Source organism: Epinephelus fuscoguttatus, linkage group LG2, assembly GCF_011397635.1.
Source record: "Epinephelus fuscoguttatus linkage group LG2, E.fuscoguttatus.final_Chr_v1".
In the NCBI taxonomy this organism is placed as follows: domain Eukaryota; kingdom Metazoa; phylum Chordata; class Actinopteri; order Perciformes; family Serranidae; genus Epinephelus; species Epinephelus fuscoguttatus.
This window is the reverse complement of record NC_064753.1, coordinates 4607155-4627193: the sequence shown is the minus strand read 5'-3', so window position 1 is coordinate 4627193 and position 20039 is coordinate 4607155. Positions and strand designations below refer to the sequence as shown.

General features: G+C 39.6%; 1 protein-coding gene across 2 annotated transcripts in view; it reads right to left on the bottom strand.

The window, feature by feature from the left end:
* The window catches only part of si:ch211-220f16.2 (golgin subfamily B member 1), a 53663-nt gene that overhangs the window by 12801 nt on the left and 20823 nt on the right, over positions 1-20039 (bottom strand). Inside the window, exons 15-21 of one of the 2 annotated variants that reach the window (XM_049602633.1) lie at positions 19503-19653; positions 17887-17977; positions 12718-12851; positions 9344-9453; positions 6615-6783; positions 6422-6526; positions 1776-6272 (exon numbers count right to left, since the gene is read on the bottom strand). In XM_049602633.1, coding sequence (XP_049458590.1) covers positions 1776-6272; positions 6422-6526; positions 6615-6783; positions 9344-9453; positions 12718-12851; positions 17887-17977; positions 19503-19653 — 5257 coding nt within the window. Of the gene's footprint in view, positions 1-1775; positions 6273-6421; positions 6527-6614; positions 6784-9343; positions 9454-12717; positions 12852-17853; positions 17978-19502; positions 19654-20039 lie in introns of both variants that reach the window. The other variant, XM_049602634.1, reaches the window with a different exon arrangement.

Here is a 20039-nt window from a genome sequence, read left to right as displayed (position 1 = left end):
AGCTCAGAAAGTTCTTGAGTTAATTTCTTTTCACTTTCTTGAGCTTTCTTTAGTGTCTCTTTACGTGCCAGCAGGGCAGCCTGGGCCTTTTTCTGTAGCATCGCCTTTTCAAGCTTCATCTGTGCAAGCTCATTTTCCAAATCAACAGTGGTAGCTGTGGAAGAAGATTTGTCCTTTAATTCATCTTTACATGTCTTGATTTCATTTTGAAGCTCTTCTAATTTCTGCGCCCAGAGGGTTCTTTCTCGCTCAAATGCTTCTTCTCCCTCAGCAGCACTGGACTGCAGCTGCTCCATAACAGAGCTTTTCTCAGTCAGTGTTTGCAAAGTTTCTGACAAACACACTTCTTTCTCATTGATTGAGACTTGCAAAATGTGTTTTTCTGACTGTAACTGTTTGACAAGTCCTTCACTTTCTGTTTTGCGATCAAGTATCTCTCCTTCTTTCTCAAGAATTTTCTTTTCGAGAAGAGCAACAGTTTCTTCGTACATTTTTGCGGTGGCCTGAGCTTGATTCGTTACTTCCTGTAATTTATCCTGTAAAAGTGAAACCTCACTTTTACTATTTGTACTCTCTTCTTTTTGGTTTTCATACTGCTCAATTTTTTTCAACAAATCCTTTCTTACAACAAGAGCAGCTTGAAGCTTTTTCTTCATTGCATCTTTTTCTTTAGACACCTTGGCTAGTTCATTCTTCAGATCATCATTTTCTTTAATCAGCTGAAGTTTCTCTGAATTCTTGGTCTCAATTTCACTTTGAGAGCATGAAATACATTCCTCTAACTGCTGAGAAATTTCTTCAAGCCTCGTCATGGAGGTTTTGTGTTCTTCCGCCATGCTTTCTAACTGTGCTGTTAGTGATGCTTTTTCCTCACCCAGTTTCATTCTTTCATTTGAGGCAGATTCCATGACTTGGGCAATAGATGCATCCTTATCCCTTAACTGCTGACTAAGTCCAGCAAGTAATTCCTTCTGCTGACTTATCTGAATACTCATACAACTGATTTGGTCATCTTTTGCTTGTGACTCTCTGTATAAAGAAGACTGTTTGACAGTAGCTTCTTTCTCTTTCTCTAACTCAGCACTGAGCTGAGTCTGTAGATGCTCTACCATCTCCTGCAACAAAGCTATTTGCTGACCCCTCTCTTCACTCCTCCTCTTGCTTTCATTAAGTGTAGTCTGTGTTTTTTGTAACTGTGTGATAGTTTTATCCAACTCATTTTTCAAAGCATCTACCTCAAACCGATGACTTTCTTGTAATTGTTTTATCATGTCCTGCAATGAGGTATTTTCTTTCTTTCCAGTAGCTGATCTCTCAGATGGGGTTGGTGGTGAGACAAAGGAATCTTTGTCAGTGTCATTTTTTCTCCCTAGAAGTTTTTGTAACTCAAGTTCTGCAGCTTTTAGAGCCTGTTGCAAATCATAGTTGTCATTATCCTTTTTCTGGACAGATGCTAATACCTTCTGAAGTTGAATCCTTGCTGCTGATGCCTCCAACTCTTTCGCGCTCAGTTGATCAGACCCCTGCCTAATTGCAGAGGAAGCCTCTACTAGTTTCTCCTGCAAACTATCCAGGTCTCCTTTCAAAGCACTAACCTTAACATCTTTAGACTTCATTTCATTTTCAACACTTCTCAGTTGCTCTGCAAGTAAATTCTTATCCTGTTTTTCTCTATCCAGGACTAACAACCACTCTTTCTCAGAATCCTGCAGAATTTGCTCTATCTTTTGAATGTTTTCTTTTAATAGAGAAACCTCTTCATCTTTGGCACTAACCTTTGCTTGAAGGCTCTCCTTCTCCGACATCATTTTCTCCATTATTTCATTCATGCTGCTGGACTGCTGCTCCATTTGAACCTGCAGCTCCCCCTGCGATGCCCATATTTGATGATGCTTCCTTTCCAGCTCTTCCCTCTCTGCAAGATGTTTTCTAACTTCCTCTTGTAAATGCGTGTTTTCATTACTGAGCACAGAAAGAAGCTTCTGGTGCTCTTCCTTTGACAAACTAACCTCCTCATTTAGTCTCTTATTTTGCTGCTCTAGTTTCTGCATTTCTGAAACCAGCTGGGCTGTGTGTTTGGCCTGGGATGTGTACTGGCTGTTAATTGCGTGGAGAGCCATTTCTCTCTGTTCAAGGTTTTCTGTCAGTGCATCCATCTGTGCCACAACTTGAAGATGTTGTGATTTGAGTCTTTCTATTTCAACAGTAAGCAGTGACACGCTTGCTTGATGAGAAGCAAAAGCTTCGTCCTTTTCCTTTGAAAGACTGCAGTTGAGGTCCTCTGTCTTCTCAAGTTTGTGATGGAATGCAGACAATTCATTTCTCAGTGTTTCTATCATGGTCTTTGCTACCTGATGTTCATTATTGATGTCTTCCAGTGACTTCTGAAGGTTGGACACTTCACCAGTTCTTTTGGACAACTGCTGTCTCACATCTTGTAGCTCCTCTAAGTTAGCTGCATATTTCTCTTGTAGGTTGTTCAGGGCACCTTTTGTTTCCTCTGCTGACTTTCTGAGGTTTCCAGACTCAGTGGACAGTACCTGAATACGACTCTGTAGCTGTGACACCAACTCTGTGCTCTCCATGAACTGAATTTTGAAGAGCAAAGCCTCATCTGCTCTTCTCTGAATATCCTGAAGAGACTTTGATTGGTCTGAAAGAGCTAACTCTTTTTCTTCCAAAGCCTTTTTCAAACATTCCACCTCAGATATCTGCACTTGGAGGGTGCTGTTGAGCTTTCTGACTGATTCTTCAAGGTGTGAAGTCTGTTCTTTTAAGCTCTCACACTCAGCCTCTTTGGCTTGTAGATTTGAATTGAGACTTTCAACAGCAGCTGAAGAATGACTTTGAAATTCAAGACTTGTCTGTTCCTTTTTCTCTAAAGCATTTTTCAGCATGGATGACTCAGAAGAAAGACTGTTAACTTGCCCTCTGAGTTTACAGACAGAATCTTCAAGCTCTGAAATTTTTGCACTTAAACTATCATTGTCATTTGCTTTCTGTTTGAGCTGCATCTCCTGGTCAGTAATCCTGCCATTGAGTTGCTGGATTAAATTCTCCTGCTGTTTCAGAGACTCATCTTTTCCTCGCACAGTCAAAGTAAGCCTCTCATTCTCTGAGACGGCAGTTTTAAGTTTGTTTTCCCCATCAGAGACTGCTGTTTGAAGGTGTGTGACCTCTTCTTGTGCTTTGGTCAGCTCTGTCACAGTTTTTTGAAGTTCAGATTTTATTCTTGTATTCTGCTCATTCAGTGCATGAATGTTACCTTGAAAATCAGTGATCTCTGCTTTCCTCTGGTCCTCCTTCTGTGACAGCTGACAATGTTCTGCAGTGAGTTTTTGCACAGCGGACTTAAGGTTGGTAATTTCAACCTCCGTCTCTGCAGCATTTTTGCTCATGGCACCAAGCTGAGTACTAAGTGAGATCACTGACTCATTCCGTTTATTCAGCTCCTCTTTGTGGTTTTGAAACTCGTTTGTTACTTCTTTCAATGTCTGTTCTTTTTGTTCTATCTGCTGTTTTGCCTCCAAGCACTCTTTTCTGAGTGACTCTATCTCACCCTGCATCTGTGATACGAGGGCTTTTTGTTGCACAACTTCTTCTTGGTAAAGGCTACACTCTTCTGCTCTCTGCTTAACAATTGTGTCTTTCTCCATTAGCCCTGACTTGAGGACGGATCCTTGTTCCTGAAGCATAGATACAGTATCCTGAAGTTGCAGGAGTTGGTTCTGCTGAGCTTCCAACTGTGAACTCTGCTGTTCTACTGTTTGTCCTTTCTCATTCAACAACGCGTTGAGTTGACTAACTTGCTTTTCAAAGCCGTCAACCTGCTCCTGCAGACTTTGAATCTGTTCTTCTCTCTCCCTTAACATTTTTAACAGATTAGTACATTCACTTGTTTTCTCAAGCAAACCTTCAGAAAGTGACTGCTTGCTTTCCTTGAGCATCTTTTTTAATTCATCTTCTGCGACAATGAGCTTCTCCTTTTCCTTCAACAGACTGTCAATCGTTCTCCGATTCTCTGAGATTTGAATTTCAAGGCCAGAATTGTGTTCTTGGAGTAAACTCCTCTCAGTGGTTAGTTCAGAAACTGATTGGCTGTTCTGTGTTAACTCCTCTTGCAGTCTCTGATTGTTTTCTGTTAGACTGCTAATCTTCATGCTAAAACTTGAGCTCTGTTCTTGAGTTGCTTTAAGCTTTCCATTAAGTTCAGCAAACTCCTTTTCTCTGGATCCACAAGCAGCACGGAGTTGCTGATGTTCCTCAGTGATTATCTTGATGTGGCTGTTTAAGCTAGCCAGCTCTGTTTGCCTCAGCTCTGCTTCAGACTCAAACTTTCTGGCATTTTCTTCCATGACACGGATTTGCTCACTGAGAGACGTAACAGTCTGGTTTGTATCATTCAATTCTTCTTTGTGTTTCTGACACTGTTGGGTCATATTTTTCAATATTTCTTCTCTCTCCTCAATTTGCTGGCATAGTTGTGAGTGTTCTTTACTAAGTGATTCAGCTTCTGCTTGTAGCTTGGATACAATATTTTTCTGGTGTGTGACTTCGTTCTGCAAACTGTGGTACTCTTCCTGCTTCTCTTTCAACATTGTATCCTTCTCCAGTAAGCCAGACTTGAGACTGCATTCCTGTTCTCGCAGCAGAGACAGCGTCTCCTGAAGTTGCGTTAGCTGTATTGTTTGGGCCTCTATCTGTGTTCGATGATCACTGACAGTCTGTTCTTTTTCTGCCATGTCATGCTGGAACTGGTCTACCTTAGAAGTCAAGCTTTGCACTTGTTCCTGCAGTTGTGTCACCTTCTCATCCCTCTCTCGTAGTAACTGGCTGAGATTACTACATTCATTTGTTTTTGTCAGTAAAATCTCTGAGTTTGAATGAGTGCTTCGCTCAAGAACTTTATTTAACTCATTAGTTTGAAGAGTCAAATTCTCTTTATCTCTTTGGAGCCCTTCAATGATGTTGTTGTTTTGTGAATGCTGCTTTTCCAATATGGATATTTTGGCTTGCAAGGAATCTTTTTCAAATGTAACTTCTGCAATAGTTCTTGCGCTTTTAGTTGCTTCCAGTTCAAGTCTCTCTTTCTCTTTTGTGAGGCAATCTACTTGATTCTCAAGACTGTGGTTGAGTTCAAGAGCAGATGTAACCTTTTTACTAAGTTTATCAACATTCTGCTTCTGTAGCTCAAGTTCCTCTGTCAGCTCTTTGTGTTTTTCTTGCAGCTGTTTTTTCTCTGTCTTCATGCTTTTTAATAGATTCTTGAGTTTGGAGATATTTTCAGATTTACTTTGAAGTTCACTGCTTAATTTCTCATTTTCTGAATGCCTGACTTGCAATTCAGTGTTGAATTTCTGCCTCTCGTCTTTGGCCTGTTTATCAGTTGCCTTAAGTTGGTTTTCCAGTGACGCTATGGTTTCCAGTTTCTCTTGTATCTCCTTTTTGATGTGCTCCTCACTCCGTACTTGCTCTTCTAATTGTTTGGACAATGTCTGCCTTTCATTACTGTATTTTTCCACCTGTGCCAAGAGTTTGTTCTGTTCATCCTTGAATGATTTTAGTTGTTTTTCATACAGCTGTTCTTTATCACTGAGCTGTTGCTGTAGCTGCTCATTGCTGGTATTTTTGTCCCTGAGCTGTAAAAGAAGTTCTTCTGACTCCTGCAGCTTTTGGGTGGATAACATCAGCTGTTCCTTTAGTGAAGTGACATGTGTTTCACATTCGGAAAGATGATTATGATGGCTCATAATCTGTTTCTGAATCTCCCCCCGCAGGTCCTGAATGGTTTTCTTGTCCTCTTCAGCCTGCTTTATCAGATGTTCCAACTCAGCCCCTTTAGACTCTCTTTCCTCTTTGGTTTTGACCAACTCCATCTCTGTATCCTTGAGTTTCTCGACCAGCTCTGTGATCTTCCTATCCAGGGCTTGCTGGTCTGAAGTCTGGGAGTCTCTGATAATCTTGGCCTCCCGCTCTGCCTTACTCAGTGCATTTTCTACATGAACCAGGTTCTCTTCTTTGAGTTTAATCTCGTGCTTCAGTACTGTGACCTGCTCTGCATACTCCGCCATGTTACCAGATAGGTTTGAAATCTCCTCTTCCTTTTCCAACAGTACATCTTTAAGTCTATCAATTTCCCGCTCGCAGCTTTGAAGGTCATGGATGAGTTGGGCTCGTTCTTCCAGGTGGGCAGAATTTAATTTGTCCAGCTCCTCGTTTGTCTGATCCAGCTCAGTTTGTAAAGTTTCTATGGTGACTTCTTGCTTTTGTGCCTGAAAATGAAGAGAGAAAAATGATGAAGCATCGAGTGAGGCAGCAGAAGTTTTATCACCAGTGCAAAGCTGTATAGGACTACCGTGCAATGGATTAAGAAAAAATAAAATTAAATAAAGAATGATGTTCAGATTAATAAAAATCACACCTTGTCCTTCAGCACATTCAGCTTCTGTGTGAGGTCAACAACTTCTGATTTTAACTCAGAGCACTGTTTCTCTGAGCCGCTAAATTTCTTGGAAACATTCTCAAGCTGCAAAAAAAGAAACAACAACAAAATGAACTATTGCTAAATATGGAAGTGTGATAAACAGAAACAAACAAACAAAAGTGTGTCTTACAGTGTGTTCAGTCTGAAGGAGCTTATCAGACACCTCTTTGTACTGAATTTCTTTTTCACTCAGGGATTCTCTGAGGCTGCTGATGAGCTCAAGTTTCTCAGACGTCTTGGCCAATGTATTCTCTTTTTCAATGAGTGAGCTTTCCAGGCATTCTTGTGTGTTACTCAACCTAAAAAACACAATCATAACTGTCAAAACAATCTCAGTTAAAACATGTACCATTTGAAATATACCAATATTAAATATATCTATATTAAATACTAGGATGTATGCAACAATGCCAGGAAAAGAAAAACACATATCAGGCAGACGATACCACTCACAGGCACAATGAGGATTTGTCAGTTACAGAGATATTATTCATGTCCTGTTTGTGTCTTTGGCACAGGTTTTGTCACAGTTAAATTATCCACAGTACTAAATGTTAAAGACAAAACTTAAGGAAATGTTAAATACAGCCCAGAATAAACAATGATATATCTTCTCAAGTGCCTTGTAGTGTACCTTCTCTATTATTTTAAATAATGAATGTGCTCTCATTTCAGAGTGCATGTTTGTCATTGAAACTCTTCCCCCTCACCTATGGCGTTGAACATGTGATCATGTGATAATAGCTCTAATGTTCTACATTTATACCTAAGTGATCTGTAGGTTTATAATGCTCTAATCTGATTGTCACCAGTAGGATAAATAGGAGCTACTCAAAAGTAAATTTAAGGGTGTGTTGAAACACAAGTACATGAAACAGATAGTCTGTGATTAAAAAATCAAGTCTCTCCTCTTCCTACTGCTTCTAATGGCTTTTGCAAGAATCTACTGCGGTGCTGGCAGCAACAACCAATCAGAGCTGAGGAGTCTCTAATGCAGCTGTCAGTCATGTCAACCGCTCTATGGACTGCAGGCAGCATTGATCAAATATAAATCAAGATTGTGTTACTGCATTGCCCATTTCTCACCTCAGATGTTTTCAGAAACATATTTTAGTAGGGGTGGGGGGAAAAACAGTTCTACAATACATCACGATGCGGACATGGACGATTCAGCATCAATTCACAAATGTCAATAAACGTTTATGTAAGTGTTTGTTCATATCATGATGTTGATGGAACAAAAGAGGCAGAACTCAACTGTGATGTCAGTGTAGCACCTGGACAGTCTACAACACAGACAAGCTAGAGTTAACTTGTACTAATTCATCTTCACGAAAGACAGCAGTTGTAAGCCTAATTTAATGACTAAATAATAACATTTGAACACATGAAGTATACTGTGAATACTTACTTATGCCATCACCCAGAGACTAACATTAACGAGAGGAGCAGCGCTCAGCTTGTATACTGGCTGACCAACCAAATTAAAACATATCTGTCGTGAAGAAAATAACTCTCTGCTAAGTCTGTTTTACCTTAAATACCGTGTACCTGGCCTGCCCAGTGTCTCGGCTTTTTCGGGCGCAAACGGAGTGAGAGGCTGCTCACAGCTCCTCTGCTGGCATAATGTAAACAACAGCACAGCGGCTGCCGCAGAGCACTCTGCTTCCCCCTCATGCTATTCTTATTCATACAGGAGACTTTAAGGTTCTTTCAAATTAATTTACTCAGTCATCAATGCAGTAACTGCAGTAACTGCAGTAACTTGAATCTTGAGGTCCCTGGAGTTTCCCATCCCCATATTTTAGTGTATTGTTTAGCTGTAAAACGAGAAAGTTGGTCTGGCTGGTGGGTGGTGCTTTAACTATATCCAACATGGCAGCCAGATTACAAATGTTCTCATCTTACAGCTGCACAGTACACGAAAACATCTGAGGTGAGAAATAGGCAATGCAGTAACACAATCTTGATTCATATTTGATCAGCGCTACCTAGTTTGACAGTTTAACAGCAGTTCACAGGCAGTGATTAACATGATTGACAGCTGCGTGAGAGACTCCTCAGCTCTGATTTGCGGTTTTCGTTTACATGCAGTCAGGCCATTAGAAGCCCTACAAGGCAATCAAGAAGGCAGAGGAATATGTTTTTTTCACAGTTTATTTGTCTCATTTAGTGCTGTGTGAATATAGTGACAGTTTCAGCAAATATGAAAAAAAGTTATTTTTTAATAAAGTTCCCTCCACATATTGTGAAGATTGATTTAATTTTGTAGTTTTCGTTATTCATTTATTGATTGATATTATTGTTTTTTACAAAATTCATAGAAGGTTTGATTTCACTTGATGAATCTCACCAATCAGGATACATTCTGTGGACTTGTTTGAGCCTAAGGCAAAATAGCACATGATTTGAATTAGTGCTTGACAGTTACAGGACAAGAAGGGACCTTGACTTTTGCCAGATGGTGTTCTTACTGGAAGGTTTTGTTGACTTATTTTTGCATTTTGTATTTTCTGCTGTTTGGTGTAACGAAGTCATGCCAGAGACTATTTCTGAAGAGTGGATCAGTTTTGTAGGAGAAGGAGCACAAACTCAATATGTTTCTTTGAAATCGCCCTGACATTGAAACTTAGTCTCTACACTTTAAAGGAAGCTACCGTTAAGTTTTTAACAATGTTTATTTAATTGCTAAACAAATGCTTTCTAGAAACCAGGAACTGAGGGTGGATACTACAAGTTGAAAATAATTTCGTTATTAGAAATGAATAGGCAGCTTTCATAAACAATCTTTCACTCTGCATCCTGCTATATTTCAGTGTGATAAGAGGTAGCTATTTCTGTTGTGAATGAATAGCTTACCCTTTGAGCTGTTCATTGAGACTGCTAACAAGCAGCTGATGCTTCTCTGCATCTCTGCTCTGTTGACTTCGGACGCTGGCAAGTTGGCTCTGTAGTTTGTCTGACTCATTCTGTTGTGGCGGAAAAAGAAAGATCAATGCGTAAAGATTAAATACAGAGCACTGGATAAAAAAGTCACTGCACACGGATATGGATGACAGCAGACTTGCTGGAGAACAACATCAAAGGACACTTGTAATTAACAGTCACTGTTATTATTATAGTCACCATCAGAATCTTTGATATTATCAAATTATTTCCCCCATTAACATGGTATTAAAGAACTATCCTATATTCACCACTTTTGACAGTTACAAATAGGGGTGTATGGATCCATTGATCTGGATCGATATATCGATTCGATGATCAACAATCCAATATCATGGATGCAAAGTGAAAACATCCATCAATATCATCGTCTTAAGGATACGGCACTATTTTAAAGTCTGTGTCATTGTCGAACAACAGCAGGCAGTTGGCAAGCAGCTGAGAGAAAGATGATCAGGATAACGCTATTTACTTGGGAAAAAAAATCAGCAGTGTGGACATATTTTGGATTCTAGAGAAAATACAGGTCAACAGACAGAGCGCATGCACATGTAAACAATGCTGTTATGAGATAGAACACGACATATCTGCCTGGACAGGCATCACACTCTGCTAACCTCCTGCAGCAACAAGAGCTGCTCTGTTTCAACAATGTTAGCTGAAAAACGTGCATGCAGGCTGAAATTCTACCCTGCTGTTCTGTTGGGAGACACGGTGACTTAAACCAACGGTGAGTAAGAAAAGGTATAACTAATACATGGAATTTGTTAAGGTATGAGTTAGGGCTGAAACAATTCCTCAAGTAACTCGAATAATTCGATTACTAAAAAGCCTTGAGGCAAATTTGCTTTGTTAAATTCAGTACAACTATACAGCGCACTGAGTTTCTCATAAATGTTTATGTCTGTTAGACAACCCGCTTACGTTACTTCCGCTGTAGAGCTATAAATTAATCGTCAATAATCTGTCTGACGTGTTATAATGAAGGTTGAAATATCACCGCCATGATGTTTTGCAGGTAGGGCTACATGTGATGAATTAGTGGCACGGGCGCTATTAATAGCCACAGATGTGCATAATGGTCGCACGTAATGACAGCTGTTCTGTCGGAGAACCACGTTGGTGCGAGACAGTCTGTAAAACTGCACTTCTTCTCTGCCGTATTTTTAACTGACAGATCTAATGAGTGGTGGAGCGGGCACAGATATCGATGTGCAAACTGATTGAAGGGTGTTTCTGTATCAATTTGTGTCTCACTGCGTGAGAGTAAACAAAGCTTGTGCATGTGCGCCCAGCTCCACAATGACTGAGATATAAGTGCACGTGAGGCTTTATGAATCCATAAGCTCCATAAGTTTAATATCCAGGCATAAAGGAACTTTCAAATTCAATACTTTATCAAGCAGCCAGTGGGTCAGATCAAGCAGCCAGCGGGTCAGATCAAGCAGCCAGCGGGTCAGATCAAGCAGCCAGTGGGTCAGTAAGTGGGCTAACAGTGGTCCTGAGTGGAGTGTCTATAATTATGGCAACAATGACATTGAGTGACAGACCTGCCATTATGTGACATTCTCCTCTTGATTTAATATTTCTCCAATATGTCTCGTTAAACTCTTTCCACAGAAATACGGGACAAACTGCATCCCGTACTGATTCAGTAAGGGACAGTACATTTTATTTTTCAATATGGGACGAGGGCCAACTCTGTCGTTTCATGCCTTGGTGTGGCGCTGGCGTCAGTCACATCACTTATCCTCAGTTTTACTATCCTTACTTTTATCCAGACTTCCACAGGAAAAGAGTTTGCTGCATTCCAGAGTTTTTCCTGGGGAAAAGAGCTTGTAACTTTTATGAACACTACCGTGCTACTCGGTCAATTAATTAACTTCACTACTGAAAAGCTATTTGACTCAGAAAGTAGTGACGTCACCACCACACTAGTGAGAATGCTGTTAAATTCGTAAGGTCGCATCTTGTAGTGAGCTATTTCCTCACACTGATTATTTTTGACAGTATGAGAAATAGTGGCGTAGTGCGAGTGCGTATGAAATCGGTCATTTGCGTGACTGGTTGACAGCTCTGACTTACAAAAAAGGAAACAAATTTGTCGCTCAGTTCTCTCTTTTCAGAGACCTTTCTAATTTTCTCTTTTATATATTACTATTGTCCTTAAATAAAGCTAAAGTAATTTCATGAAAACACGCAGTATTTCTTATCTGATTACTTGATTAATCTCCAGAATGTTCGATAGAATACTCGATTACTAAAAGAATCGATAGCTGCAGCCCTAGTATGAGTAGAGAAAATCTTCACTAGCTGCTAGGCTAAGTGCTTAAGCTAATGATGGGTGATGAACAAAAAACAACTGCTTTGTCTCTGAACCTGAACAGTTACTATTGAGCCTAATTTTTTACTTTCGTTAAATGATCTTGTTGTTAATCCATGTTTTATGGCTGTTGGGAGAAGTTTGGCTTCAAGTTTTAGGAAAAAGATAATGGCTTGGGTTAAAAAGAAAATATTTCTTCCAGAAAGGTTAACTTATCCCATGTGCTGTTTTATGTGTGTTAGTGGAGTCAATTTAAAGAAAACTTTAGTGCACTTATGCAGTTACAATTATTTAAACTATTTATGTGTTGTTTTGATTTTTAATGGCCAAAAGCAAAAAAGAAAGGGGTGGCAGCTTCTGTGATCACAATATAATCTCACATCAATTGCAGGCTCCTGAATCAGTATTTTATCAAAATTGTATCCTGGCAGACTTTGTGATATCGGCAAATATCGTATCATTGTCCAAAGAATCGATATAATATTGGATTGTGCTCAAACTAGTGATTTACACCCATAGTTGCAAAGTGAGTCTGAGAAGTGTGATTTTACGATACCCAGTGAGTCTGCGCCAGTACACTTACTTAAAAACAGTTTAAGAACAGAACGTGTCTGAGATTAAACAAGCACACCACACCATTAGCCAGCACCGCCAGAGGGGCTCTCCAGCGCACACATACATGAGAGGCCAAACACACCTGAGAGACCCAAAATGGCTGCTCTTCTTCATCTACATCAAACGTCACCTGTGTTAGAAGGGTTTGTTACAAAATCCTAGTATTCGGGGGTGGAAACATGCAATTCACTCATCGTTTCCTCCGTAACTCATTAGTAAGTAAGTAATGACTACAAGTTACATTTCACAGGGTAAGACAATAATGAACAGGTCAAATACTGGTTTGACTTAGTCCTGGGGTATTGACATAGTATGGGATGTTGGGTGGGGTTATGAACAGTCAGGTTACCTGCAATGCCTCTATGCGGGCCTGCAGCTGCAGTCGATCCTCCAGATCCTGACATCGCTCCTCTAGGCTCAGTATCTGCTCCTGCAGTTGGTTCCTCTCCAGCTCCAGCTCCTCTACAACAGACCGCAATCCATCTGAAATCATCAGCAAAAACGACAGGTATAAGGGATGTGACATGAACAAATAAAAGATAGTTACAAATAAAGGCCATTGAAAGGAGGTGGATTTGACTTCAACAAGACAAATTCAGCAGTAGAATAGCAGAGTTGTGTTACCGAGTCTCTCTATTTACAGAAATACTGTTTTCATTCACTTAGTAATTCTGTTGTTTTTTTCATTTGCTGATAGGTAACCATCAATGAGACTTCCAGAATAGATGTTTCAGATTAAAAGCCTGCAAGTGGCTCAAAGGGGATAACTATTTGAAAGTTTACTGTATTGTAGGGCTGTCACATTTTATTCAAAAGCTGAACTATTAGTGCAGGATGGAAAAAAAATTATAAACAATGTCTGTCTGAATTCAAAACTCACAGTACATAAACTTAACACGTCATGCCTCACTCAAGAAAGGGCGTTCATAAGAAAATTAGGCTATTGTTGTTTTCTTTTTAAAAGGTATGCTAAGCAGGTATTGTCCCTTACTCCTTGTGAACAGTATCACCGACAAAACTGAAATCGAAAACCAACCCCAGATTCCATCTTACAATATCCATCCATTTTCATCCGCTTATAAAGGGCCGGGTCACGGGGGCAGCAGGCTGGGCAAAGTATTCCAGACACCCTTATCCCCAGCAACACTTTCTAGCTCTTCCCAGTTCACCCCGAGGCATTCCCAGGCCAGATGAGATATGTAATCCCTCCAATGTGTTCTGGGTCTGCCCGGGGCCTCCTACCAGTTGGACAGGCCCAGAGCATCTCTAATGGAAGGCGTCCGAGAGGCATCCTGATCAGGCGCCCAACCACCTCAACTGGCCCCTTTTGATGCAAAGGAGCAGCAGCTCTACTCTAAGCTCCCTCTGGTTGTCTGTGCTCCTCTACCTATCTTTAAGGCTGAGCCCAGACACAACTCGGAGGAAACTCATTTCAGCCGCTTGCATCGGCGATCTCATTCTTTCAGTCACTAATCAGAGTTCATGACCACAGGTGAGGCTTGGGATGTAGATGGACCAGTAAATAGAAAGCTTTGCCTTCTGGCTCAGCTCTCTTTTCACCTCGACCACCTGCATCACTGCAGATGCCGGGCCAAACCACCTATTCATCTCACACTCCGTTCTACCCTCATTTGTAAACAAGATCCTGAGATACTTGAACTCCTTCCCTTGAGGTATTAATTCTCTCTCTTTCACTATATATATGTTTTTTCTGGTGCAGTGTCCCTGACTTTTGTAACAACATCCAAGATACCTGCTGTTTAAGGTCTGGCACCTGGTCATTAGCTTTTTATAAAGTCCCGACTTAACCTGCCTGCTGTGCCCAGGGATGTTCCCAACAAAACAAAATAAGAAGAAAATAAGAAAATATAAGCAAAGGACGGAATCTCTGCAAATAAATACACAGCCACACACTTCTGTGTGAGTCTATACGTGCTTTTTGTAAAGAATGTCATGCATAGTATATTTTTTAACACAAACCAAATTACGAGTATTGCCTCATGGCTGTATGCCTGCCAAGTTGCAGTTACAGTTTACATCTATGTTTGTGAAAAGATGGATGCTCCACATACATCCTCCCCCTCAGCAGCGCAGAAGATCTATACAATTAGCACAGTTTCAAGGAGGGCAGCCAGAATTAATAATCACCAATTCAGTATTTGATCAAATGTCTCCCCTTCTGTTTCTAAAATATGATGTTGAATAATGGCCAGAAAAGTGTTTTTGCAGAATATTATGATGTCACAGTAAAGTTGACCATTGACCTTTTGGATATAGAATAACATCACTTTATCATTATATCCTATTAGACATATGAGCGGAATTTTGTCATATTTAGCATAGGAATTTCTGATTTATGGCCAAAAACATGTTTTGTGAGGTCACAGTGACAATTCTAATAATTTCATCCATGAGTCTAAAGTAGATGTTTGGGCCGAATTTGAAGAAGGCCCTCCAGGCCTGCTTGACATATCACATTCACAAAATGTGACAGATGCAAGGTCAGAGTGACCCTGGCCTTTGACCACCAAAAGTAATCAATTCATCCTTGAGTCCAAGTCCAAGTTTGTGCCAAATTTGAAGAAATTACCTCAAGGTGTTATTGAGATACTGTGTTGACAAGAATGCAACAAACAAGGTCACAATGACCTTAACCTTTGACCACCAAAATCTAATCAGTTCATACTTGAGTCCAAGTGGACTTTTGTGCCAAATGTGAAGGAATACTCCCACATCCACACACACACACATACACCGACGTGACACGGTAACTGGTGAACAGCCAAGCAGCCACGGTGGAAACAAAGTGAAGATAACTCCAAAATGACTCGAGTTGACGGCTTACTGTAAGTGACATTAACCCTTAGTGAGTAAGAAGCCAATAATTTATCAATACATGTGTTCACCAAGCATGAACATTTAAACATGTAGACAGCCATATTCAATATGCTCCGTCCACAGTCTCTCATCCAGCGACACGAATGTTATGTCTTACACAAGGACAGCACGCTAGTTCATCTGATAGCGAATTGTAAGCTCAAATGACAGCTGTCTATATGCAGACTAACTTAGTTCGACACTTATCGTCAACTACTTTTAAACTTAGCTGCTGGCTGAGACAAACAGCCCCAACTCTCTCTACAAGCGCTAATGTTACCATATTACCAGCCAATAAGCTAGCGGAGTTGAAGATAGGGCACATGGCAAATCATCTACGTGATCACGCTAATTTGAATACATTTTTCGGAACTCTGAGGTGCAGTAGAAACACAAACCACACAGATTACCAGGAATTCTTTTACTCAGGTAAATAAATTCCTGGTAATAAAAGTTCCTGGAAATGGACTGTTTTCAGGTGGCACATCACCTTTTTTTAATGCACAACACACTAGTTTAGGTAGAGGAAAGGGGACACAATGCCAGTTCATAACAACCCATCTCCTCGGTTTTAATGCACCACATACCTCTGAAAAGACTATCTCATTAAAATAAAAAAAAATAAATAAATAAATAAAATAAAATAAAAAAATATATATATTAATAAACAAATAAATAAATAAAATAGATAAATAAATAAAATGGATAAATAAATAAAAAATGAAATAATGATAAAGACTACATATACATCTAGACATAGGGTAAGGTGTTGTGCCGCATACAGTCCGGGGCACACGGGGGTTGGGGGGGGTTCCGGGGGTGTTGGGGGCCGCAGGCTGGTCATGTGTGGGTGGGTAGGGACATGAGGCATCACATTAAACATCTCATAAAGACCCCCCCTCCCCCTCCCTTCTCCTCCACCCTCCATATTATTATTATTATTATTACTATTATTATTATTATTGTTATTATTATTATTGTTGTTGTTACTTACTTATTTATGTTATTTTCTTTATGTATTTATTTTTTCCTTCTGTATACTCATCTCCATCTCCATGTCTGACGATTATAATATTTATTACTATTAATACTATTATATTATATATTACTGTCTTTCTTACTCTCAAATCACACACACACACACACACACACACACACACACACACACACACACACAAAATCTGTTGTTGTTTGTTGTTCACACCTGTTTTCTGTTTGTCCTGTATTGTCACTGTAATGTCATATTGCACAATAAAAAAAAAAAAAAAAGTTCCTGGAAATGTTGGTGGAAAAGGGGCTATGGGGTTCCTGAGATATTGCATTCCCGAGAAGGGGACGGGCAACCCAAAAACATAGTGCCTTAGGCCAAGGCTATTGCCGGCGCGGAGGCATAAAAACTGCAGGGGCAAGGCTGTTTGCTTAAGTTTAAAAATGCAACTGCTTAAGGTTACCATGACAACAAATTTAAAGCTATCTGTAAGCTTGGTGCTCAAGTGAAGCAATGAAGGCACCACAAATTAACGGAACTATGCCCCTTCTACAACATAATTTATGATTTAGCTATGCAGGTTTGCATTAATTCTAACAAATTATGTGTCGTTTTCATGTGTTGGGACTTTTCTTTTTAAAAGTGTGACAGCCCTACTGTATAGGTACAGATGGGGAAAAAAGAAGTAAAAATCTATAGGATAGGACAATCAGTGGGAAGGTATGATCACAGGGTCAAAGTCTGTCTTTTAAGCATGAGCTATTAGAAAGTATATTGATTGGCATATGCATTAATTAACAGACGAGATGTGAAATGCAATTCCAGGGTCCCATGTTTTGCCAAAACAACCAAAAAGTACATCAGTCAGTTGTTTTTTTTTATAACACAACTCACAAGTTATAATTTCCTTTTTTTATTTTTTATCTCTATTTATTTTTACAGATAACTGCTGATGGTTTTTTTGGCTTTATGACAAGCAGCATCTTAAAAGACAACAAGAAGGGATAAGAGGAAATAAAGAAAAAACAAGCAGAACATGCAAACAATGAAAAAAAAAAAAAAAAAAACTTACCACAGATGGGGAGTATCTTGCCACCTACAGTAATATGATCTCACAAAATTCAGTGCATTCAGTGGACTAAACCCAACAAACACTAGCCAGCTCAACCAGCATGCACATGTCCAAAGAAAATACTGTAAGCTGATGAAAATGCAAACCAATGAATGAGTGTCTCAGTCTCAGGGTATTATCAACTGTCCCAGAGGATTTCTTTTTTTTTTTTTTTTGATAAATGTGAGATGATCTTAAATTTAGCTTGCTACAATGTCACTCATCAGATTAATCCACTAGTAGAAATGAAAGCAAGCTGAACCAAGTTAATCCCAATAGTATGTTATACACAACGACCCAAAATAACCCAGGTCTTTCATTCACAGTATTTGCCGGTTAGATGAAAAATGAGGAGAAATAAAAACAACAGCCACAATCCAGTGCTCAATAAAAACATGTTTTGAGTGTTATGGTGAATACAACAAAATAGCAACCCAAAGAGAATTTCCTAAAGTAATGTGCAGATGAACGCGTGCATGCCAGTGTAAACTGTCTAGCAAGTCTCACACCTGTATCAGGAGTACTGTACTCTGGCCACCAACCTCCCATATTCTCTCCCTCCATCGGGGTTGTGCTCTCAGAGGCGCTCCGTGGGTTCTGGAATGAGGTCTGCCCATCAAATTCAAAGTCCTCCTGCAAGTGGGATATGCTTAATTGAAGCAGGGTAGTGGTAAGTTATAAAACATCTATTCTGCAATTACAGGCTTGACCACATCCGTATCCAGCTCCGTGTTTAATGCATCAGACCTTAAATCTCAAAAACAGAAAATAAGGGTAATTCCCAAAATATCATACTATTTCTTTAATAAGAGTGTAAGTCCAAGATCAATATGTGCTATTAAGCCATCAACTATTTTGTTTTATTGCAATTATTGTTACTCAAAATGGCTAATTTCTGATTTTTTTCTCACAGATTACAATTCAGTTTGCTACCTTTATCAACAACTTCACCTCAATGGTAAAACCAACATAATTACAAATGAACAATTTGGTAAAAAAAAAAAAAAAAAAAAAAAAAAAACTATCAAATTGTGATTATATTGACTAATGTTGCAATTGGGATAAGATTCACGACGATGGAGGGAATGCTTTCACTGAGGCCATGGAATTGGAATTGGCAGCATGTGTACTGTAGTACCATATTAAAACTCTGTAAAGGCAGATTAATTGTTCACGATCTTATGGTGTCAGATCACACATCTCTATCTTGACCTTCGACCATAAAATTCTAATCAGTTCATCACTGAGTCCAAGTGAATGTGCAAAATATTAAGAAATTCCCTAGAGTGGTTCTTAAAATATCATATTCACGAGAATAACACAGATGCAAAGTCACAGTGACCTTGACCTTTGACCTACAACCACAAAAATCTAATGAGTTCATTCTTGAATCCAAGTGGACAGTTGGATTCAAGTTAGGATCTGTACCAAACAAAAACTGTTTTTTTAAGTGTGTATAATATGATTTGCAGTCTGAGACATCTCAGCAGCACTGTAAATCTTAATTTAGAATGATATTTTGACACATAGTTTGCACTTAACAAATACTGTGATTCCTGGATTTTGGATATTGCACTGGGCCATATTGCGATTTCGATACAATTCTAATAAATTGTTTGGCCCTAAACACAATCATTTAAAAGTAAAAATTAACTTAAAAAGTAACTGTGGAGAAATCATTTTAACTGAAAAAGCAGGTTCATCAGGGTACTTGCGGACTGGCTTCATAACTACTCCCAACCAATTTAAACTAGTTAAAATAACAGAAGGTATGCCTGGACCTTTACTTGTGGAGCTTGTTGATGACAATACACAGCACAGTGAGTGCTGACTGTAAAGCCTACTTCAGCAGAAAGCAGTCATGTATCTTCAAAGTTTGTTTGGGCCAAGTTTAATTTCTGTTTGACCTCTGGTTGTTAGGTGATTCTGACTTGTTTATTTCATGCAGGACAGGGCAGTAATTGATAAAACTTCCATGTTTTTGCAAATAACGAAAAGTCATGCAGTTAGCATATTTGCTGAAGATGCTGGTTTTTGTTCCCTTGGTTAGAACAATGTCACTGGAAACAACACAACACATATAAGCATTTAACAAATGTCTGATAGTATGCTGGTATAACCATGGCACAATCACAGTACTGTCAGTCTGTCCACCTACCTGCAAACTTCGCTGGGCTGGAGCTGCCAGCTTCTTGGCCCTGTGGTGACCGAGCCCCTGAGCTTGAGCCAGCTCCTCCTCCAACTCCTGCTGCCGAGTGGCCAGTGCTGGATCGGAGCAGCCAGGAAAGAACCAGTCATCCTCAATCAGTTTTGTGCCACAGGGAGAGGGGGAATGTTGGGTTGGATTGAGGATGTATATATGGATGGAGGTCAGTGGGTATAAAATGGGTAAGACAGAAAGATGGTAGAATGAAAGAAGATGTTTTTCCAAGACAGGATGGAGGAGATAGAGAATAGATAAGTGTGCTGGCATAGACTGTGTTGATAGTGGTTTTGATGAAGAGGGAGATGAGGCACTTTTAACACTACATATAACCTTTGTAACATAGAAAACAATTTCATCCAGCAGTGAAAGAAAAACTAGAAATGCACTGTAAGAGAAGTACAGAGACTAAGAGAATCAAGGATGGAGACAGAAAGTTTCTCAAACTGTATCTATGCACTTTTGTATTTGCATAAGGTATGTGGACCCGGG